The 24,055-nt window shown below is 52.3% G+C and overlaps 1 protein-coding gene across 2 annotated transcripts; it reads left to right on the forward strand.

Moving 5' to 3' along the window:
• The first annotated feature begins 53 nt into the window (after positions 1-53).
• LOC122374853 (probable G-protein coupled receptor Mth-like 1) lies at positions 54-23,743 on the forward strand. 2 transcript variants are annotated; one of them, XM_043353866.1, is made up of 7 exons: positions 54-1,755; positions 4,745-4,823; positions 10,182-10,372; positions 20,470-20,617; positions 21,570-21,659; positions 21,880-22,048; positions 22,479-23,743. In XM_043353866.1, exons 1-7 carry the CDS (start codon positions 267-269, stop codon positions 22,674-22,676), a joined length of 2,364 nt encoding a protein of 787 aa, XP_043209801.1. In that variant the 5' UTR covers positions 54-266; the 3' UTR covers positions 22,677-23,743. The 2 variants fall into 2 exon arrangements, with proteins under 2 accessions (XP_043209801.1, XP_043209800.1); XM_043353865.1 differs by having other exon boundaries at positions 64-1,755; positions 10,167-10,372.
• Positions 23,744-24,055: the final 312 nt, after the last annotated feature.

Consider the following 24,055-nt stretch of genomic DNA (forward strand, 5'->3'; position numbering starts at 1 on the left):
CCGGCTCAGCCACCCGGGGAGGGAGGGCAGGCGTACTTTCCACGCCGGCCGGGGTGACGCAGACGCGCGGGAGCCGCCGGGGACCGCCCGTGCCGGTCAGCTCGGCGGCACCGCACTCATCGGCTGTCAGTGACGCGCCGCGCCGCACGCCAGTCGGCTACCGCGCAGAGCCGGCGCCGGGCGTGCACGGGCACGTGCTGGGTGCTTATAACGGCGGCCGGCGGCGGCTCGACCTTCAGTATCCGCGGTGCCTGACCGGGAGAGCCATGCGGCGGTCGGTGGCGGTGTGTCTGCTCGGTGTACTGGGCGTCTGTGCCTCTCAAGGTGTGGGTGACAGTGTGACCGCCAGTACCGCTAGTTCAATATGTGGGGGGTCGACAGCAGACTATTGTGTGCGAACCTGCTGTCCCGAGGGACAGAATGCCATTGCCCGCGAGTGTACTGAGAGCCCACTCAGGTGGACACCTTCGTTTCTGAGTGGCGACGTCAGCCTGAAGGTGGTGGGCGGGCCGATGAGGGAGTGCGGCCCGAACGAGGATCAGGTCACGTTCACTACGTTCAGTGAGCCGCGGGCGGCGTTCGAGCTGCAGCCCAGCGGAGAGCTGACGGTGACTACTGACAGCGACGTCTACCACCTCGGGCACGACTACTGCTTCCGTAACATCGAGCACGACGGCCAAATCTTCGAGACGCTGCGCTGCTGCGTGCCCAAGGTGGTTCCACAGGTGGCGGGTCTCGTCAGCATCGACAACGTCACCCGAGTCGCCTTCCGCAAGTGCTGTCCCGTCGGCCAGCTGCTGGTGGTCAACCGCGAGACGCAGGACTTTGACTGCGCCAACAGTTCGGTCAGCTGGCTGCCGGAGGTACTGCACGGTGATCCCACCAGTCTAGTTCCGCTGCCGCCAGAAAAGGCCGAGATTCGGGCCGAAGGGGACTTCAGGTGCCCTCAAAACGCAGTGCCGCAGTATCTTCATTCCGATCACAACAAGTTCTTCCTGGAGGCAAACGGACACCTTCTGGTTGATCTGTATAATGTGACGCTCAACCCCGACCGTTTCTGCCTGGACGTGCTGCAGAGCCCCTCACCAAAGCCGCAGGTGATTGGGCATGTCTGCTACGACGAAACGGAGAGGCACACTGAAGAACAGTTTGAGGAGCTGTGCCCCTCGGAGAGCGTCTGCACACGCAAGTGCTGTGCGGCAAACTTCCTTCTGTCGAACACCTACTGCATCCCTGCGACGACGAGCCAGTGGCGGCCGACCTTCCATCAGGAGGAGCTCGTCGTTCCCGAGCCAGACAACTTCACCCTCCTGTACGGCAGGTCCGAGTGCGAGGGTGGCCACAACTTCATATTCAGCAGGAGGGTGGGCGAGAAGGACGTGCCCTTTCTGCAGGTGAACGGGGACATCCAGGTGCCCAGACTGAACCTGACCTTCAAGGCCCATCAGTGCTGCATCGATTCCGAGGTCTTCTATGACAAGTCCACGAAAGAGAACCACGTGGTCGAGACGGCCATCTGCTGCCAGCCCGAGGACCTGGAGGCCTCGATTCGGGAGTACGTCAACAGCACCCTGCTGACCATCTCCTTCATCTGTCTGTTCATCATGCTGGCGATCTACATGTTGGTGCCCAAGCTGCGGAACGTCCACGGGAAGTGTTTGATGTCGCACGCGGCGGCGCTCTTCGTCGCCTTCTTCCTCACCGTCTTCAACCAGCTGCACGGCGTGGAACTGGGACCCGGCTGCGACGCATTAGGTGAGCATGTTTTACAATGGTAATTAGATCCATCACTTCCGAGACAGTCGCATACCATTCCATTCCATTGAACCTATACATGCACTTCTGTTTGTAGGGGTTTCAGTGTGCTTTGACAGCGTACATTAGGTGGCCATACCAAGGCCATACCCTATAGGTAGCAAGTACCTACACCTACACCGTACACGCATGTCGTATGCGGTTTTAGCCCACAGGTATGATATTTGAGGTTACCTGTCGTGACTTGCTGACCTGACTCTAGGACTGGATGACCCTGAGCTGATTTTTTCTTACATTTGAGAAAAAATTGTGATGTGCTATAAACAATTGGGGGAGGGGTAGGCGTCAAAATGGTGCTCCTACAGGCGCGATTTTAATGATCGTAAATCGTACTAAAAGAAGAATTGTAAGGTACAGTAGGGTAAGGTTGCCTATAAGCGACCCTTTCCTTTGCGACCCACCTCCTTACAGAAAAACTGGTAAGAGAAATCGTGGAGAAAGCAATGTTGAAAGGGCCGTCATACATTGCCTGGCAATCTCAATTCTTTTCCGGTTGTCGTCGGTGCCCTTGTTGAGACGTTTTAGGCGAGTTTTAAAAATGCCGGGGATAACCGACTTGACCTGAATTGACCCCGTATGACCCAAATTTTATCAAACTAAGCCATCAGTATATTCCTTTATATATCTGCTTCCAGACGGCTCATCGGTATGAATCAAACACCATTCGAAAGCAAACTGGCTGCTGCGTATTTTATGGCTACGCCGCGAAGCAAGTGGCGCAGCCGCTTGTATTTTCTATTTGCGCCCGACATGTTCGCCAATAGCTCAAGAAGGCAAATGAATGGGAGAGACTAAAGAGAAAATGAGGGGTTGCTGAGGCTTGCGATGTGTGGCGGGTGATACCAATTGCCATGGCAGACTGCATGGGTGCCGAATCCAATGCGGGCCTCGAATACAATACGGGATAACCTCCAAAAAATGTGTTTTCGCCTTCTTTTCGCCTGTGGTGCATTACGTGACCAGCTTCCACAAACATGTGCTGGCTAAATGCTCCTGTTCCAGTGATTAAGTGTTTTGCGTATATGTTACATTCAAGTATCTTATTTCATGTTTTCGAGCGTAGGCATTTTCGCCATTTATATGGGGAAACTCATAGACCTATTAGCGATCCTCCCCGGTCGCAAATCGGGACGAATTCCCCATTAGCGTTTTTTTTTTGCAATGCTTTGCCAACATGCTCACTACAAATAAATTTGTGGATATTGCAGGGCAGAAAATGAATAAATTCTTTATCCTGATAGGAAAATGAACGATCTATCCGAAAATCAATCCAGTAATACAATGGCACCCATAAAGGGTGAGCAGTAATTGTTCAAATTAAGGGGTCGCTAATTAGGCATCTTACCCTACCTATCTCCTGTTCATTGTGCAACCAGACAGGCATTACCGACAGCAACCGAATCGAGTTACTAGACATGCACCTGAACATAGGTATGATCAGCCGTCTCCTCACACACCCGCTTTCCAGCACTACATGCTGCACGGTCTCCCGATCGCACCCAATTCCGGACGTTCCGTGCAAAGGGCCCAGTTTACAGTGGGTGGCGAACAGAGCTCACTGCAGAGCCGCTCGAGGCTCATATACCGCTGCACTGGCCAGCTGTCCAAGGACGGTCACGGACTGGCAATGCAGCAGTACAGAGCTGCAGACGGCAGCAATCGTCTCCACAGACCGACAATTGAATGAATGGACGAGAGCACGGGGAGCGTAATATCAGATATCTACGGATTGATAGCTTGATACGTCTTTCCCCATAATCTGCATCACATCACGCAGCACATACATATCGTACTGCCCGTCCAAGGTCTCATATTTGGCCCTGTGTTTTCGAAGAGTCTACCACATACAGCCGGCTGGTATGGTGGGCTGTGGCCCGGCCGAGCGGGTGCCGGTCTCAGTGCAATGTCACGCTCCCCTGCCCCCGTTGTTGGCTAAATTGCGACGGCGCTGCAGCTGGCAGCTGCTGACACCAATAGCTGAGCACTGCACCAGGGGTTGAATGGTGCAGCTGCCAGCTCCAGAGTTGAGGGCAGCAGCTGTCAGCACTATAAGGTGCTGAGTGCTGCACTGCTGCAGCTGCCGGTATCAACAGGGACTGCTGCTGCTGCTATCAGGGCTGGGTGCCGCAGCTGCCGGTACCAGCAGAGACTGCTGCTGCTGCTATCAGGGCTGGGTGTTGCAGCTGCCGGTACCAACAGGAGCTGCTGCTGTTATCAGGGCTGGGTGCTGCAGTTGCCGGAACCAGCTGGGACTGCTGCTGCTGCTATCAGGGCTGGGTGCTGCAGCTGCCGGTATCAACAGGGACTGCCATGCTGCTGCCATCAGGGCTGGGTGCTGCAGCTGCCGGTACCAGCATGAGCAGGGACTGCCATGCTGCTGTTATCACGGCTGGGTGCTGCAGCTGCCGGTATTAGGAGGGACTGCTGCTGCTGCTGTCAGGGCTGGGTGCCGCAGATGCCGACTCGAGCTATGCCCCAGGAGCTGGGAGAACGGAATGTGTTCGAGTAAGTGGCGCCATAGAACGTCTAATGGGCACACAAAAGCCTCCCCTTCTTTACCACCTCGTTCTTCGCGTGGCTATGAACTCCAACGACCACTGAGGAACACTTGCTCCCAGCTGCGGCGCAATCACCCATTGTTTTAGAAGAGTTTGTTCTCTGCGAGGGCTACCGATAATGGACGTGACTTATTCAGTTGGGTGAAGTCCCGTGGCTCGATATAGTCCCAAGGTAGGATCCGGCGGAGGATCTAGAAAGGGAACGCCGATGGCATTTGCAACATGCATATAGATGTATATAGTGTTCCTAAATTCCTAATCCTACTTGCATACACATTCTCCGAGGTATGTACGCAGCTCTTACTTGATGGTAAAGGAGCCGCTCGTCATTTACGGTGAATGTCAATACCTAATATGCGGTTCTATTGCAGGTCTGATGCTGTATTACTCATTTATCGCCGCGCTGTTCTGGCTGAACGTCATGAGTTTCGACATTTGGTGGACTTTCGCGTGAGTACTCATCAGCTGCAGACACACATCATCCTGCATTATCAGTAACTGGTACACATTGACTCACATTATAGTCCACGGGCGTAGGAACGTCATGAAAAGTGGGTGGGCCACCCTGTCAAGGGGCCTCCCTTTCCAGGGGGCCTCCTATTTTCAGGGGCCTCTCACTTTTGCCTCGTCCTGCTGGCTGCTTTCAAGTATGACCTCCAAATCTAGCTTTTGAGATCGGGCAGATGTACCTGCAGGGGCGTAACCGCTTAAGCGAACAGTGCGGAAATTCCGCACCATTTTAAAAACTTATTCCCCTCCGATTTTTTTTTTTAGAATCTATTTACCGCAAACGGCGCATGACCCCTAAAACCCCTTACACAAATGTTTTCCTCGTTTCCCAGGTGCCCCCATTAGCTTCGTAGGCACCCTCTTTGGCATATAAGCGCCCTATATGTATAGTCATCAGAGATATCCCTATATGTCCCACAGTCGCCCCGTTGTCGCATATACAATGTGCGGTTATCATAGGCGTCTCTCTTTTATGGACACTTGAAGGCGCCTCTCTTTGCCATGCCGGCGCCCCTGTTTCTTATGAATGCACCCCCATGGCATTGATCAATTGCAATTTGCAGACCTCTATTGCATGTGGACGCCCATATATGTAGGCCTCAGAGGCGCCCCTCTTTCGCATTGAGGCGCTCCTATGGGCTTCATAGGCGCCCCTCTATTGCACGTATGTAGGTGCCCTACTGTCTCAGAACCGCTCCCCTTTGGCATGCAGACGCCCATCTTTCGCACGGAGGAGCCGCTGTGGTTCTTAGAGACGGCATGGTGCTCCCAGACGCAGATGGGGCTCTCGGAGTCGACCGACAGTGTGGGACCTTCAGTCGCTGATGGGTGCCCGCCAGATGTGGACCCTCGGAGACGCCGGTATGGGGCCCTCAAAGATGCCGGTATGTGGCCCTTAGAGACACCGGTGTGGAACCCTCAGATACTTCAGTGTGAGGCCCTTACAATTGCTGGTGTGGAGCTATGAATGCGCTGGCTTAAATCCCTCAGAGACCGGTACACGGACATTAGAGCTCAGTGAGAGCTTGTGTGGTGCCTTCAGTGGCCTTGTGGAGCCGTTAGACATCAACATGGTGCTCTCAGGAGCCAGTGAGTCCTCAGAGTCACCGGTGTGGGGCCTTCAGAGCTCCGAGATACTGGTGTGGGGCCCTCAGAGGTGTCGGTGTGGGTCCTTCAGATGTAGGTACCTATAGAGCCTTTAGATGCACAGGTGTGGTGGCCCACAGAGGCGCCGGTGCGGGGCCCCCAGAGCCACCGATATAGGGCCCTAAGAGACACTAGTATGACCTGACCCTCAAAGGCGCCGCTGTGTGACGCTCATAAACACTGGTGTGGAGCCATCGCAGGCGGGTGGAGCCGTTAGAGGCCGGAAAGGGCCCTTAGATGCCTACAAGGAGCCTTCAGAAGCCGGCATGGCACCCTTATGGGGATAAGCGTGTCTACTTAGGAGCCCTTGAGGTGCTCTCATGAGCTCTGTGGGGCCCTACCGAGCCGAAATATGGCCACGGCCAGTTGCCGCCGCGTGGCTCTTCGGACTATCATTCTCAGGGGCCTCATCTGCCTAGTTTGAATAGAGGGGCCTCTCAGACCATTAGTCTCATGGGCCTCCTCTGGCTAGTATAAATAGAATGGCCTGGTAGACCAACAATCCTAGGGGCCTCCTCTAGTTAGTATAAATAGAAGAGCCTCTCAGACCATTAATCTCAGGGGGCTCCTGTGGACAGTATAAATAAAAGGGCCTCTCAGACCATCAGTCTCGGGGGCCTCCCTAGAAAAGTGTAAATGTGGATAGAGGGCCTCCTCAGATGCATTAGGAGTGGACCTATCTGACTATCAGTCTCAGGGGCCTCTTGTGGCCAGTATGAATATAAGAGCCTCTCAGACCATCGGTCTCAGGGGCCTCTTCTGACTAGTGTGGATAGAGGGCCCTCCCAGACCACCGGTTTCAGGGGCCTCCAGTGGCCAGTTATATGAACAGAAGGGCCTCACAGCCATCAGCCTCGGGGGCCTCTTCTGACTGGTGTGAATATGAGGGTCTCTCATACCATCAGTCTCAGGGGCCTCCTCTGCCTAGTGTGAATATAAGGGCTTCCCAGTAGAGCACTTCATGGGCCGGATAAATCCGTTATCCACGGATAAATCCGCGGACCGGATAGGATTGGATTCTAAATTTGTTAAAAAAGAACGGATATGGGCGGGCCGGATTTGGGAATTGAAGGTTGAACCCGGATCAAAACGGATCAAAATTTTAACATTCAACATTGAAGTTAAAAATTGATACCTAGTTTACCAATGTGGTGATTTTCATGTGGTTTTAGGTTTATAAGCATGGTTTTTGGAACCATGATGGTCTGTGAGATGTATGGCTGTCTGGTCCCTTAGATTGAATTTGTTAGTCCAGTTTTGGGTGAAACCAGTTATTGGTGAAACGGATTATTACGGATATTTTTTGGAAGTTTGGCTGCAATACGGGCCATGGGCGGGCCGGATTCTGATATTCAAAGAAAGGCGGATAATGGGCGGATCTGGATATGACTTGTCGGATATGGGCCGGGCCGGATCCTAAAAAGCCTATCCGTGAAGTGCTCTACTTCCCAGGCCATCAGTCTCAGGGGACTCTTCTGACTGGTGCCGGATTGAGGGACCTCCCAGACCGAAAGTTTTGGGGGTCTCCTGTGGCCAATATGAATAGAAGGGCTCTCAGTCCATCAGTCTCATGGGCCTCTTCTGCCTGGTGTGATTATAAGGGCCTCTCAGGTCATCAGTCTCAGGGGCCTCCTCTGACTACAGTGTAGATGGATAGGCCTCCCAGACCATCAGTCTCAGGGGCCTCTTCTGACTAGTGAGGGGAGGGGGCCTCGGCTAGACCGCCAGTGTCAGGGGCCTATTCTGACTAGTGTGGATGGAGGGGCCTCCGAGACCACCAGTCTCAGAGCTCTGACTAGTGTGGATAGAGGGCCTCCCAGACCGCCAGTGTCAGGGGCCTCCCCAGACCATGGTGTGGATATTGGGGCCTCCTCAGATCCACTAGGGCCTCTCAGGCCATCAGTCCCAGGGGCTTCGACTGACAAGTATGAACAGAGGGCCTCCTTGGATCCATCACGGCCCCTTGGAGTCCGTGCGTGGGGATTCGTGGAGCTTATTTTTACCGAGTTTGTTCATTCTGGAAGGTGACGACGTCCTCTCAAATCGAGACGAGGGGCCTCGAGTAAAAAGTGGGTGGGCCAAAACACATGGTTGGCCCCCCACCTCGAAAAGTGGGTGGGCACTTGCCCACCTGGCCCCCCCTGTTCCTACGCCTATGCATTATACGATGGCACACCAGCTACGCACCAATGCATCCAACTCACATTATACAAGGGCACACTTCCTACACACTTATTGCATATATCCAACATACACTTCATCAATGCACACACAGGTTAGGTATACAGTAGTGTATTTAACAGATAATCCTGAGTAGTAAGCAGTGCCCAAATTGTCAGCTGGTTGGGAGCACGCCACCTGCTCTGCATGTCTGGCGGCTACTCGGCTGGTACGGTCCCACATGCACTTGCAGTGCATGTTTATTGCTTATCCTGGAACATGCCAGCTCCAGCTATAAACAAAAAGGGTTTATCGTTCAACATACAGACGGTTGGTTTCATTATCAAATGTCAAGAGCCAACGTTCCTACCACATTCCCCAGCATCGTTTTGTGCTATCATTGCAGGAGTTTCTGAATAACTAGAAGTACGTAATTATAGCAATGCATTGCAGCTTTAATGTTGCCCTAACAGAGTCGATCGGTTAAATGGATAGTTAATCACTCTTGCGTTGTTCCCAGTATTTTGGCTCCACTTCATTTTGTTCGAGACGAAATATTAGCGAAAGGCTACCCGGAATGATAAAGAAGTTTTGGGCATCGAACGTTAAAGTTTAAACATTGACATAGTTAATAAGTCATTAGCATCTATAATTTTTTAAAATAATTATGATCCATTTATATGATTCGATTCAAGAATCTTTCGTGGTTTTGCCTGGTCAACCAAAGCGTTTAATAATGTTACACGAATTCATGAAGTCTATTCGTGCCCACCGCAGTTTCTTAGGCACACATTGCTTGCCTTGCATGCTGCCTACGTGCATACGAAATGAAGCACGATGAAAATCCTGGCGATCTCCAACAGCTCACGTCATAATTCGTGTGTCTGCCCAAAGCATCCCGCGATCATTGGCTTACTCTGCCGAGTGCCGAGTGATTTAAAACGTATGTAATTATAATATACACTCTCAGATCCTTTGGAGCATAATTGAGGGCGACGTGCGAGCCTGGATTCATGCAGAGGAGTGAGCCCCGCCTTGTTAAGCGGATGCCGCCTCGGTTCGTGGCCTCAAGTCCCTCACTCATACTCAGAGTTCGTTTCGCATGGCCACGCGAGCCGAGCGTGCAAATGCCACGCCGCCTCCGCTGCGAGCCGCAAAGTGAACTCTTGTGCATATTACAGATAGCGGTGGGCGGATTTTGATGTCTTTTTAAAGTAAACTAACGCCGCCATGCTATGATTTTGTCCTTATTACAATATGAAATAGGCGGACGCATGACGCAAATTTTATTTTTGAAGGCAGGTGCACGAAGAAACGGAACGACGTCCCAAAGAGTTAGTGTTCCAAATGAGGCATTTTACTCTATAGAAATTTCGTTTTGGGGTTAGGAGCCTTTCAAGTTAGACCCCTATGTTTTTTTTTGTATTTTTTTGTGTGCAAAAATATGCTACGGAATATTTATGTAGGCATAAAGGTTATTATAGCACAAGGATGAATAACACATGACACAATAGTCGAGGGCAAATACAAGCAAACTCACATGGACACATGGAACATACTATCACATCGCCCCACGTGGTTTTAGGAAATGTTCATTGGATCTGCATGGGTCTGTTAGAAATTATTTGTAATAATTTCTATTAGGTATGTAACTTATTAGTTTGCATGTTTATTAATGCATGTAGAAATGCGAACGTTATGATGCATGCACTTTGCTTCTGTTCGCGATTTGAGGTTACAACCCGTTGGTCGAATGGTGCTGTCAGATATACCTACTGCTAATGTTGCCCCCCCCCCCCCAGCCTGCTAATGAACATTAGAGCATGTTAAGTTGCTGCCGCTACCCTGACCTGTGAATGCCGCCCCCACTCCCCTCACCCTGGTGTAGCCCCAACTGGCCGTCCGGACCGTCCGGCTGCCGTCCGGACCGTCCGGCTGGCGGCCGGACCGTCCGGTGACCGCCTCATCCCGCAGCAGCCCGCTGGTTTTCAGACACCTGCGCACCCAGTCGCCGTCGCAGCGCTCGCTGAGGAACCGCTTCATCCGACACTCGCTGTACGCGTGGGGCGTACCGCTGCTGATGACCTGCCTGCTGGCCTTCTTCAACTATGTGCCCTACGACGTCATCCCGAAGGGCGCCATCCTGCGACCCGACCTCGGAGAGCGCAAGTGTTTCCTCTCGGGTGAGTTCACCGTGGAGTTAGGTCACCAGGGGGCTGCGGGAATCAGGGCAACATTCACTGTGGATTTAAGTTATTCTATCATTAACTTCTGCAGTAACGATTATATGTTTCTTCAGGTAAATTTTTATCGTATCTTATATTTGCTAATCAATTTCATGAACATTGACCTTAGAAATACCTGTTTTTTCTTAATTGTTACAGAGAATAAAAACATGTAGGAACAATTAATTATAAATGCATCGTACGCAGCAAACGCTGAAACTAAAAGTCAAAGCTTCAAGAAGTGGATTCGTATGCAATCGAATCTTAAAAATGCTTATTTTTTAGTATTAGCTTCGAAACACAGAGTTTCATAAAAGACTCATGCGCCCACCACGCTGTTCAGATCCTGTGGTCATCGCCATGAGTGGTCAGAATGAGCTGACCTATGAGGGAACTCCCGTGGGGAGTGCCACCCGTCACGCACCCTCGTCATGCTCCGGTATGCCGGCTGCGTTTCTACCACAATCTCTCCGTTCGATGGCGACGGATGCGTTTCCTGTCTCTCCGTCTGCAGTGCGCCGTGCAGGCTGGCAGAGTTTCCGGCGCGGCGGTAGCAGGACCAGCACCGCTCTGACGTCCATCAGGACAGACTAGATGGCTGCGGCCGAGATGTGGCGTTGTGACCGACACTCCGGTATCGGAGCCTTTTCCGGTCGGTGGCGTGCCTCGGTGCGCCTCTGGGTCCGACTCAGACTCTGGGCCTTATAGTCTCCGCAGGGGCGGATCCAGCGACGCCAGACAGGAGGGCATGCCAGACAACCATGCTTATAGACATCTGTAGGGGAGAGTGGGGCAAAGCGGCCACCCTAACGCTTCTCACGATGCCAACGCTTGATTTTTAAACTTGGAAAGATCCTTTCTATACCAATGTCGTACTGACTTAAAAGTCACCGTCCAGCACAAGAAGAAGATCTATTCTGCTCTCCTCTACACCTTCCAGCCAACTAAACTCACAATCCCCCTCCTGGCACATCCACAGCTCGCAGACACACATCTCACATCATCACCAACCAATCGCGCTGTCATACGTCATATATCTCACATCATAACCAGCCAATCATGCTCCCATACGTCATGCCCGGCCCAGCTACTTGCAGGGTGTAACTCGGCCCTGCCGGCATCAGATGCCGGCGGCTATGACCAACGCTGGGTCACCGGTTCACAGCTCGACGCTGAAGCTGACTCACACTTATACGGCTCACATTCATCCTTGCGTCACGCTACATCACCCCCTGGTTCTGAAGAACCACATTACTCTACATGTTACATGTCATTCAATCAACGCATCAACTACATCCTCTGGCACACCATCGCCATATCTTTCCGGCTCTCTTCGAACACGCGTACCACGCCGCAGCGTCGCAGGCACGAACGTTTCACTCTCGTCTGCAGACACATCGGACCCGGTCGGTGGATCGGGGTCCGGGGACTGAGCAACGCTGGGCGGCCGCGTGTCCGACTCCGTCACATCACTCGGAGCTGGCGACACACACACGCCATCACACTCGCTGTCATCAGACCACTCCACCGTTGGCGCTCGCAGAGCCCCTGGCCTCGGACATTCAGGGACGGTCAACCGATGTCGGAGGTTTCGCACATGTCGTGGGACATTATCGACTTCGATTGTCTGGGCCGAAACGACGCCTGTCACAATACCCTCGTCTGACTTTACAAAACATCGGTCGCCCCGCCGCCGAACCCACACCTTGTCCCCTACCTGGTATACACCGGGTTTCTTCAGCGGCAGGGCGTCACCAGGCTCGTCTGAGGTTCTGCGGGGCGTCACGTCAACGTCTCGGCCAGGGTGTCGAAGCACCCCGTTGATTGGAGCTGTGGCCGGGTCACTGCCATCCTTCGGTGTCACGTTGTACCGATGGACTGCTTCAGCAACGGAGCAGGACTGCCGGGCCACCATCACTTTGATGGTACGATGATGGCGCTCGACGATGCCGTTCCCGCCGGGCTCGTAGGCAGCGCGGAACCGGATGGATACGTCCCAGCGAGCCGCGAACGCTAACATGACCCGGCCACGGAACTCTGTCGCATTGTCCGTGAGTATTTCCGCCGGGGCTCCACGCTCTAGAAACACGTTCTCCAGCTCACTCACAATCTCCAGAGCTCCTGCCCGGCGAAGCCGTCGCCATATGGCGTACCTCGACGGCCCGCAGTCCACCAGCGTCAGGTATGGGTGGCCGTGCACGTGGGTGACATCCATGGCCAGGCGATCCCACGTGCGTTCTGTTCCGAGTGACCCACCGGGCCAGCGCTCCGGCGCCGGGTCAATCGAGGCACACGTCTGGCATCGTCTGACCACGTCTCGCACAGCTGGTTTTGACACCCGCCTCACCCCCAGCTCACGTCGGGCGTACCACAACGTTCTCCTCACTCCTTGGTGACCGATGTTTTCGTGGATGGTGCGGATGTCACTCGCTGAGGCACTTGTGATGGCAGCGACAGCCACCGGTTGTGCTTTGGACGAATCAGTGGTTGGCTGGTCGGCAGTCTGCAGCCAGGCGTTGGGCACCCGCGTCACCTCATCAGCACGGTTGACCGCTGACGCGACCAGCTCGATAGTGACCTCCAGTTCGTACTCGATGACGAGCTGACGGAAAACAGCCACGCGCCGTCGGATAAGCATTTCGGACTGCGCCTTGGTTCGCAGCCTTGCCTTACCCGACAGCGCGTCACTCAGCCAGCGGTGCACCGTCACCGAGTCTGTCCGGAGCGTCAGGCGACGGAAGCCCCATGCTACCGCCAGGTTGACACCGTTGAGAGCGGCATCCAGTTCTGAGATATTGATGTGCACGTCCCTCTCCGATTCGGCACGCAGCCAGGACGCGTCCTCGATGATGGCGCCCGTGTCAGGGTCAGTGAGCACGACACCGCGGGCGATGGAGCTGGCGTCGGTCCACACCACGACGCTCGTCCCTGTCACACACCACTGGCCGCGTGCCGGGTCACATGCTCGAAACCGCCGTGACACCTCATCCACCTCACGTTGTAGCTCCTCGCTGACGATCGGAGTGTCCCAGTCCGGGCTGAGGCGGTTGGCAGTCCGCTTCATCCATGCAGCGGCCGGCCGCAGCCAGCCTGCGACCGGCACATGAGATGTCAGCTGGCCGGCCCACGCGAAGACAGATCGCCGCGTTAGCACGGGTGGAGCCTGCGTTGGTGACTCCCCGTCCCTACTCCACTGGAGTGCCGGCCCGTCGCTCTCGGCGACACGAAGGCCCAGCATACGTGCACCGGTCGCGACCCGCTCCGGCGGCTTGCATGTGAGCCCGAATCGAGCGAAGTGCTCGGCAACCTCATCAGCCGAGACCACCGCTTCGTTGACCAGCAGATCATCGGCGTAAGGCAGCACTGCCTCTGCCAACCCGGGGCTCTGTGCGAGCACCTTCCTGACCACAGCCTTCATGATCAGAGGCGCGATACTGAGCCCAAAGCCGACCCTGGTCAGGCAGTACCGCCGCCCTTGCACGATGACTGTCTGGTACGGCCACAGGGCCGGGTCCACACGAAGCTGAAGAAAAGCTTTCTTCAGATCCAGGACAGCGACCCGGCGTCCGTGACGTCGCCACCTTCGCAGCTCTTCCACGCAGACGTCAGCGTCGGCTGTGTGACGTGTCAGGTGTTGATTGAGTTCCCGATAATCTAACACCGGCCGCACCTTGTCCTTCGCTGCCTGAGTAACCACCATCAACGGGATCAATCCCTGTGCGGGACCGTACATCGTCTCATCGTATTCGCGCAGCCAGCCCTCACTAATCCACAGCGCCAGCTCTGCATCGAATTTTTCACGCGCACAACTCGGCACACCGTACTGAGCTATCGAGTTTCCAAGCGGGGGCGGAGCCACGCCACCGGCCCATTTCCAACGGACTGTCCACACATCATCGAACACAGCCGTGAAGTCAGTCTCGTCAATCCTTAGCTCCGGCTCCGTGTCGACCGCTCGACACACCTCCCGCTCCGGCGGGACCTCACGCTGCACCACAGCAGCCGTGTCGACCGCACGACACACCTCCCGCTCCGGCGGGGCCTCACGCTGCACCACAGTAGCCGTGTCGACCGCTCGACACACCTCCCGCTCCGGCGGGACCTCACGCTGCACCACAGCAGCCGTGTCAACCGCTCGACACACCTCCCGCTCCGGCGGGGCCTCACGCTGCACCACAGCAGCCGTGTCGACCGCTCGACACACCTCCCGCTCCGGCGGGGCCTCACGCTGCACCACAGCAGCCGTGTCGACGCTCGCAACTGGGTTGTCGCTCCCGAAGCGAACGGATCCTCCACTTACACTCACGCCCTGCAGGGCGTCAATGCCGGTCATGCCCAGCAACACGTCTACGCCCAGCAACCGGGCCGGTACGACGACCGCCCGCACACTCACTGTCGCCCCGCGCACTCCAAGGCTGACCACAGCCCGCCCACAGCACAGCACCGGGCTGTCGTTGACAGCGACCAAGCTGGCGTCACTCCGCTCCCAGCAGGACACCATGCCCTTCCACACCACTGTCTCGCTGCACCCTGTGTCGACGAGTGCTCGGCACTTGCGCCCATTTACATTGATGTCGATGATGGGGGCTCTTGGGTCACTGCGGCAGCTGGCGACGGCGGAGCCCGTGGCGCTGATGTAGCGCCGTCGCCGTGCCCGTTTGGGCAGAGCCGGGCGATGTGGCCTACCTGGTTACAGGTCCAACACCGCAGTGGTGGACGGCGACCCGTCCCTCTGGCTCCCCGCTGCTGCTGTACATATGATGGCGGCGGCTGGACGACAGCCACCGATGCAGTCGCTCTCTCCCTGGCCGCCATCGCCAACGTTGACCTAGCGACGGCGACGGCTCGCTCCAAGGAGAGAGTTTCATCTCCAGCACTGTTACGTACTGTTAGCCGCACCTCCGGCGGCAGACCTTGCAGGAAGTGCGTCGTCATCACTTCGTTGGACACTGAACCTATGAGGGATATCAGCCGCTTGACTGATCCCAGGTAGGCATCCACAGACTCGCCCGGTTGTAGACGGCGGTGATACAGCTCATACATAGCCGCGTCGGGTCCCAATGCAAATGCACGATGCAGTTTTTGGCGGACGATTGCAGCATCCCGCTGCTCGGTGGAGGAGAGGGTGGCCCACACCTCGTACGCCTGGTCCCTCAGGCGTGTGGGTATGACAGCGGCCAGTGACACACGACGCAGGGCACACAGCTGTGTCGCCTGCTCCAGCCATCTGACGACGTCACCGCTGCCGTCGAACTCCGGTATTGCCCGCAGATCGAATGCAGGCGCAGGAAACTCTGGTTCCATGGTATTGGTACCAGCTACCGGTGCACCACTGCCCTCTTCTACGTCAGACATAATCACAACACTTAGTCGAGAAGGCCGAAATAGCTTGTCGTACTGACTTAAAAGTCACCGTCCAGCACAAGAAGAAGATCTATTCTGCTCTCCTCTACACCTTCCAGCCAACTAAACTCACAATCCCCCTCCTGGCACATCCACAGCTCGCAGACACACATCTCACATCATCACCAACCAATCGCGCTGTCATACGTCATATATCTCACATCATAACCAGCCAATCATGCTCCCATACGTCATGCCCGGCCCAGCTACTTGCAGGGTGTAACTCGGCCCTGCCGGCATCAGATGCCGGCGGCTATGACCAACGCTGGGTCACCGGTTCACAGCTCGACGCTGAAGCTGACTCACACTTATACGGCTCACATTCATCCTTGCGTCACGCTACAACCAATGTGATCCCTATTAAATTGCCTTTTATTTCAACTGCGTTTTATTTCCAAAGGCGTTCGCATATGGAAGATATTGACAAAACTTTAAACCTATGCATATTGGCCACTTTGCCCCATACCCTGGGGCAAAGCGGCCACCGGCATCTTCTCAAGTCCCGATATGAGGAACAAAATATTTGCCTCATGTACGACTAGGGTATTAGATGGTGACAAGGTTTAAGCGAGGATGGATGTTTACTTTATCATCTTCCACCTGTAGGTAAACAAAAAAAGGATTTTCATGAAAAAAACATTTAATTGCATTATTTGGTAACTCATGCAACTGAAAAGTGGCCAAGATGAATGCATGAGGACACATTTGAATATAAATAATGCTGTTTATCCAGATGGAAACAACTTATGGCAAATTGGGGGGTGGCCACTTTGCCCCGGCCACTTTGCCCCGCGCATACCGTCCGAGACAAAAATATTCCAGCTTAGCTATTAGTGGAGTAAAAAGCATTAAAATTGGTATGATACATATACGATAACCATGCAATGCATGGACAAGAGCGCTTATAAAAATTCCAAACGGTTATGGAATAACATAACATTTAAAAAATGTAAACATAGTTGGTAACCTGGCAAGAAAGGCTTTTCTGTGTTTCACAGAACAATGGTGATGGGCCTGAAACCCCGGTCTGGCTCATTCGAACGACCGTGAAGAGAAGTATAATTGGAAACCATAAATTGGAACTGACGCCAGCTATGAAGGGCTAAAACGATGGGTGGCCGCTTTGCCCCGGGTGGCCGCTTTGCCCCACTCTCCCCTACTCTGTAGTCCATGTGTAGTCGGGGCCGCGTCCACGATCTGAATTCCATGTGGCTACCTGATTTGCGCCTTATTTGTCTCCGTTACCTGGCTAGTCGAGTAAGGATGATAATTTCACGCCGTTCCACGAGAGACAACATGACACTACACAAGACTACCCTTCACACATAGCCCAATGGCCACCGTCCTTCTCAAGGTCATGAGAGTACCGACACGTGAACGGGGCAGACAGAGCGAGCAGATACCATGCCACCTGTTTCTGGTCGTCCCTGGTAAAGAGCCCGTGGGGAGGGGAGGGTGGAGGGAGTCACCTGAACCTGCCTGCCGGCGGGCAGACGGGCGGTCTGGTCTGGTCGCGGGGCCGGCCGTCTGATCTGGTCGCGGGACCGGCCGCCGGAGCCAGTGGGGCCGGTCTCCAAATATGCGGGGATGGGAGCTGGAGAGGTGGGAGGGGGACCAGTTCTTCGGAGGCTGCCGGCGATAGGCATACGACATGCATAAGTTCTATTTTGTTAGATCATGTATGAACTATGCGTGAGTGAGGTCACTCTTCTTGGATTATTTTTAGTCTATAATACTCGACTCATGCATTGAGGAGTCGAGTACCTAATATTGGCACGCATGTGGTGGTGTCAAATCTGTTAATTTAATGTAAAACTGTCATTGAACGAGCCATTGACTGTTTTAGGCGCGCCCCTAGCTCGGATGTCGGGCATTGTCCGCCAACACGGCGCAATAGCTCGGTATGCGAGCTGCAGGTCACTTGTCGGATATTATCCGGACACAGACTAAGATTACCTCTGTCTGAAAGCTGCCCATGATTACCTGTGTTAACAAATTTTTGCCTTGAATAGAATGATCTAAGACCGTTTCCTTTATCTTGTGATCTTTCGAAAGCTGCTTCCACCGCTGGCTACATTGCTATAGTTATCGAGCCTTTCCGTGTGCACCGCAGTCACGACCCGTGGAGATTCTAGCGCGTGGGTCGGTCAGAAACCGGTCCGAGCTTTAATAACAAAGCTTGCAAATGGTTCACATGGATAATATGAACAATATGATAAAATGGGCGTTATGTAAGGATGACATACCTAGGTAAGCAGTAAACCGGTCTTTGACATGTTCAAAGAGCTGGCACAACGATACTGAAAAAGTAACCAATAATGTAAATAACCGTTAGAGGACATATATGAATGTCGTGCATATGTAGTTTTAGCGTATTTTATACTTATTGTAAGGAGTTAAGCGTTTAGCGCTCGCTTATTTCTTGTAATCCCTTTTGCACAGTTATGCCCATAATGAACTGTCAAACCGGTTATGTTTGTCTGATCTGTAACTTTTATAAGAACTTTTTCGTGTTGACACATTGTAGTTGCAGTTGCTGATGAGTTCTTATGGACATACCATTCTTTTATAAGGGACACACCGCCTTTGAGAGACATGCCATTTCATTGATGGACGAGGTACATATAAAACGTAACAACGGCTCGGAATATCCTTTACTGTAACAACGGCTCGGAATATCCTTTGCTGTCACGCATTATCCAGTAGGTACTGTAATTACGTATGTCCGCGGGAATTCCCCTATCTTATGTTTCCGAGCTTGATGGCTGTATTTCCCTGTACCGTGTTACCTGCTTATACTTTTTTCTAGAAATGTTGCAGATTGATGAGGGAAATTTACAGCATTTAAGCATTGAATGTGAAGGAATAGGTAAAATGGGATGCCCAGTTTGTTGTGGGACAAAAAAAGAATCACTTGATTGTGCTTTTTTTGCAATGAAAACAAACTTTGCTTTCTAAGGAACATGAAAGAGCTATCCTGACCTATATCATGCCAGCTTTGACTTACATTTTTTCATCTACAAAAAAAGCTTTTTGTATTTACTTTTATAACTACAAAATGATTTTTATTTTCAATCCTACACCTAATTTGGTACTAGGTATCGCTATCTCAAGTGATAGATATAGAGCTAGATATTTGGTGAAACCCTAACAATGGTCCGTAAAATGTACATTTTACCAGTGTAACAACGCAGCAACGCATCCGGCATCCGAGACATCAAGGCACTCTTTAGTCGACGAATGTAGCTCATGAGTTACCAACAGGTATACCGCGGGGTAAGCCCCGCACTCTCCCTACGACCGTCATTGGTCCCGTGTCCGCGTGCTGCCCCGCTGCGGGGTGTCTGTGGTCAGCAGGGCGGCTTGAGGTGATCACCACCGTGTTATAGCAGGTAGTTTCGCACCGCAATTCTCCTCAGAGGGCCTCCTGGACTCCGTAAAGGGACTTGCGGGTACCATTGCGGGGCCCCGACCACATGCATTATACAATATACACCAGTATAGTATACACGGAATGTGCTGGATCGAACGTCTAGTCTGGTCCAATCTGGGCCGGGTGCTGCTCGACATCAACACAAAAACCAGTGACGTCACCGTCCGCCCCGGACATTCAGCTGCTGAATGACGTCAGATGGTAATGAACACCGCCGCTGATGACGACACACGTAGAGCCCGGACAATGGTGGCGGGATAGGTGTCAGATCGGTCGAATGGTGTGGCGTGTTTCAACTTCCCACTGCCTCTGACTCATTGCCGGCCAGAAATGAGGTGTAGAAGTATTTCATTTGCTGTATCTTCAAAGCAAATGTGTATACGAGTATATGAAAGATAACGAACTCCCGACCTATTTATGAGTCGTGACGCACAACGACATCCGCACCGCATTTTACCAGGCGTGAAGCCAGGCCGGGTCCGCTGCATGCTGAAACACATTATGATAAGACTTTAGCTGGTGTATAATTTAAGTAATGAATGGACATAGTTAACCATTCAGCCTTTTCATTGTCCAATCTTCAATTCCCGCCAACGCACTTGAGGGACAGGACACTATCCCTCAATATTGAGTCGCCCTCGATGGGCGACATGTATGTATTGTGATACAGTGTCTGCAAGCCACTGTCTTGCAGACATCATTGCAAGCGTGTCTGCACTGCAGTCTCAACTCAGCACTTGTTGGGTGCAAATTCAGCGCCCGCCCAGCACCGCTCGGCCGAGCCATTAGCATCAACAGTGACCATGTGTGTTTATCTGCATGTATGAATGCTATTGGAGTGAGATTTCACGGCAAAGGTCACCTTACGTATGCAGGCCGACGCGGGCCTCCCTATGGCTGTATGAAATTATTGACAGATGGGAAAATAAATTAAAATATTTAGGCTGAATTAAGAAGTAACAAAATGACTAGCCTGACGTTTTGCTGGCGTTTTAACGTTTAATCACGAGTGGGCTGGATGCAAATAAGCCAAGTAGTGCATAATTCATGGTCCCATCATTTCGTTGATCCACCCTGTCATTAGATAGAGCATCTCTTCGTAAGATTATCTTGAAGTGATGCCATGGTGTAATAAATAACTATTTACACTATGCGTAGATAAATAAATAACGTAGATATTTAGTTATTTATAAAAGCTATCTACGCCGTCTGCTCACAGGGAAGGACCAGGAGCTGTACTACTTCTACGTGCCGATCTTCATCGTCACTGGGGTCAACATCCTATTCTTCGTGGCCACGGCGTACACCCTGTACCAGGCGGAGAAGAGCTCCCGCATCCTCAACAGGAAGAGGACAGCACGTGACAGGTAACTAGCAGACGTCAACAGAAAGTCCATGCGGCACGGTAACCTCAACAAAAGAGGGGACAGCCCGTGGCAGAAAATTCTCAGCAGGACCGGGGAAGTCCTTGGGGAAGTCCATGACATCCCACAGCTTATCAAACCTCAATAAAAGTCGAAGTCAGGTCGTAATAAACAGAAAGTCCCGGACAAGTCGTCCCCCACATTCAGAGATTATAGTCTGTGCAGTATAGGTAATGCCTAATGCAGAAATTCCACAGCAGAACAGAAACAGAAAGCGAACGCGGAACAGCTCGTGACTGGCAGGCGTTACCTGCTCTGCCAATCTTTCTACGGTCGCCAACGCCAAACACGGCGTTCACAAAACCTGCGTCACTGCAGAGTCAAATTTCAGGGATCAGTCTCACTATGCGCAAGGGGAAAACAAAAGCTGCGAGCGGGACTCCCCGTCCTGTTCCCTTTGTCTTACATGTCTATGGTCTATTGGTCTATGTGCATGCAATCAGCGCTCGACGCGGGGGCCCACATATGCCCTTCATCTCTGTCAGTGTCGCGGATAACATTACAAGCTCCGCTGCAGCGCCAACCGGTTAGTTTAAAACGTCTCTGCTCTGGACCGTAAGGTCAATTTGCACACTGCATCCTGCATAGGTCAATTTGGGGTTTTCCCCGGTCAGTACTATTAGCATCTACCGGGATGCATTATGATGCCTGAGATGGCGAAACGGACGGCCCATCGATGTGAGCGCCGAGTGGGCACAACCGGCATGACGTGACTGGGATGCGTTGGTATTAGACCCTTGGACCTTCGTAACTTCCCATTAGTTTATGCGTTACTTGTAGTCAAGCTTACCTGTAGAAGGTAATGTAACTTTACGAGGGACCAATGTGTGACTGTTAGTCCATCGTTTGTCGACGCCTTCCCTATGTGACGATGTGACATGGCCTGCTTTTTTAGGCTGAAGGTGTACGTCAACCTGTTCATCATCATGGAGGTCAGCTGGATCGCCGAGTGTTTGTCGACTCAAATTGGACCCATTCAAGCATGGTGGGTTCATCTCGTGGTCTCACATATGAATTTATGACATTGAAATGTGAATAAACATTGTGCTTATGACCGACTCTTCTTTAATCCTTATTGGAACACCATCTTCACCTTGCTTATAAGATATTGACTTATTACGGTCGCGGGGAGTTACTTGAAGACTGGTGTTCGCTGCAAACCTCTCCCATCACGCGCCCGCGACTGACGACTTCCCTTCCAACAGGTACTTCACCGACATCATCAACGCGTCTCAGGGCCTGCTGATCTTCCTGCTGTTCATCGGGCGTTCGTCCACCCGGCAGACGATCCGTGAGCGGTTCGTCGAGCTGGGCCGGCGCGGTCTCATCGACTCGGTCACCAGGAGGATCCGACACGCCGACAAGAATGACGAGGTGAGCCTGCAGGCTGCAGCACCGTACGATAGCGGATGCCGGCCATTGCACAGGGGCCAGAACCTATACGTTATTGAGACTTTTTGCGAAAATCGGTGGGCTTTACGTTAGTTTTTCTCACAGCTTGCCTCTATTTTTTTTTTTTTTTTGGCAAAGGCTACGTTCGATAGTGAAGCTCTATCCATTCGGGATATAATGAAGAACCAAACCTTTTGATTGGTTTAATTCCTTTTGTTTTAATTCCTCTTTAGCTTTGCAATGTCATTGTATATTTTCGTCCCAAGTACTCATGTCAAGGTTGATCTCTGATACAATTCATGCTAAAATCCTACAATAGAACACACACGTCGCCCGAGAACGCTCAGAAGCGCCACTGACAGCAGAGACCCCTAGGTGCTAAGTGCTAACCACCGCGGCGACTGCCCGGCAGGCGGCGCGGACCTCAATGCCCACCAAGACGACCAACACCAACACCACCGTGAGCTCCTCCGCCACGGCGCGCAAGGGCTCAGACAACGAGGCCTACCAGATGACAGAGAAGGGTGGCACCGATCGGCCCAAGGGCGGAGACGAGCAGGAGCTGACGACCGACGGACCGGACCCGGCGCCCGCCGACTGCGCCTGCTGAGCACGTCCTACGGGTAAAGATGGCCAGCACAGCGGCAGGGGGATGATACGCCGGGGTTTGTAGGAGGTTATTGATCGAGCTTGTCGGTGAATTTGCGGATGGTTGTTGAGACAAAAGAGCTGGGTAAGTATGGTGTGTTTTTTTATAGAAAGATGAGCTTCGATGTGATGTTTAGCGTATTTGACTGGTGCCATGTTTATTCCTGCCGAGGCTGTTGTAAAGTGGACGGGCGCCGTGTGTGATGTTCATTTGTATTGACCATTGTTATCTAAGAATGTGTTCCGACTGGTTTGATGGGTCACAATATGATCTTGACGTTTGGGGTCTACTGTTTGTAAACCCCCCATGTTTTATGTCCAATTTGGTGACTGTCGGTAGATACACGGGCAATGCCAGTTTATTATTATGGCAACGGGTCGGAATGACGTGCCAGTCGCATTTATTATGTGTAGGATGAATGCATATGCATTGCACATTGCCCCATGCACAATGCATATGCATCGTGAGCAGTTGTATGTAAACATGCATGGTGATGTGTTGTACCACATAACGGGCATTCGTCGTTTTAGTTGTGATGTTAAATCAGGAGTTGATTTCCTATTATGGAATGTAGTTGTTTATCCTCGTCCGTAAGGTGCATAAGCGATCTCGTTTTCTTAGAACTCTTCTTCAATGTCTGCCAAATGCCAATTCGGATGCAACGTCTATCTAACTTCAGTTAATGTTCTAATTCAGATAGACCTCTGCTAAAGCATACCTTTTTATCGATGCTATAAATTCGACAACCATTATAAGATTTTAAGTTCAAATCTGAACACGCTGGATTTGTTTTCGGACGTTACTGGGAAGATGGTGCACCAGCAACTTTACCGACGCTTCCACCTTTCGTGTTTGTGCTCTTTTACGACGCCAGTTTAAAAAGGGTGACTGTGTGATTTGTTTGTAGTAAGAAGGTACCCGCTGTTGCAAGCTGTAGTTCTGTAAGGTCAGCCAAGGCCAGGTCAAATATGCTCCGTCTATTTCGTATACCGCTTACGCTAATTTGCCATGAGTAAGCTTGTGTACAAGTTTGTATGTGTGCGTGTGTTAGTTCAGTTGTAACTTGTAAGCATGTGTGCTAGTATGTTCGTGAGAACTGAGATATTTTTTTTTGTGTATTTTATGTATATTTTTTCTGCGAATTTCTATCAAATACGATATTGACCAATCTTTGCTGGAGCGACTGTGATGGTTATTATACGTAGATGACTTAGCGGCTCCCCGGCGTAATTCCATCTCCCGGAGGTCACTCGTTTGCATGGTAACACTATTACGTTAGCTTCTGGAGAGTGGCGCTACCCGATGTGTCTCCGGACGCATCTGGGCGTGGTTTTGAGCCG

Source organism: Amphibalanus amphitrite, unplaced genomic scaffold, assembly GCF_019059575.1.
Source record: "Amphibalanus amphitrite isolate SeventyFive unplaced genomic scaffold, NRLGWU_Aamphi_draft 001727F_arrow, whole genome shotgun sequence".
NCBI classification, from domain to species: domain Eukaryota; kingdom Metazoa; phylum Arthropoda; class Thecostraca; order Balanomorpha; family Balanidae; genus Amphibalanus; species Amphibalanus amphitrite.

What these genes read in the sequence shown, in the direction of transcription:
- LOC122374853 (XM_043353865.1), top strand. Translation starts at nt 267, where the DNA reads ATGCGGCGGTCGGTGGCGGTGTGTCTGCTCGGTGTACTGGGCGTCTGT. An exon ending in GCGCAAGTGTTTCCTCTCGG is followed by an intron (nt 10,373 to 20,469) that starts GTGAGTTCACCG and finishes GTCTGCTCACAG; the next exon opens with GGAAGGACCAGGAGCTGTAC. An exon ending in ATTGGACCCATTCAAGCATG is followed by an intron (nt 21,660 to 21,879) that starts GTGGGTTCATCT and finishes CCCTTCCAACAG; the next exon opens with GTACTTCACCGACATCATCA.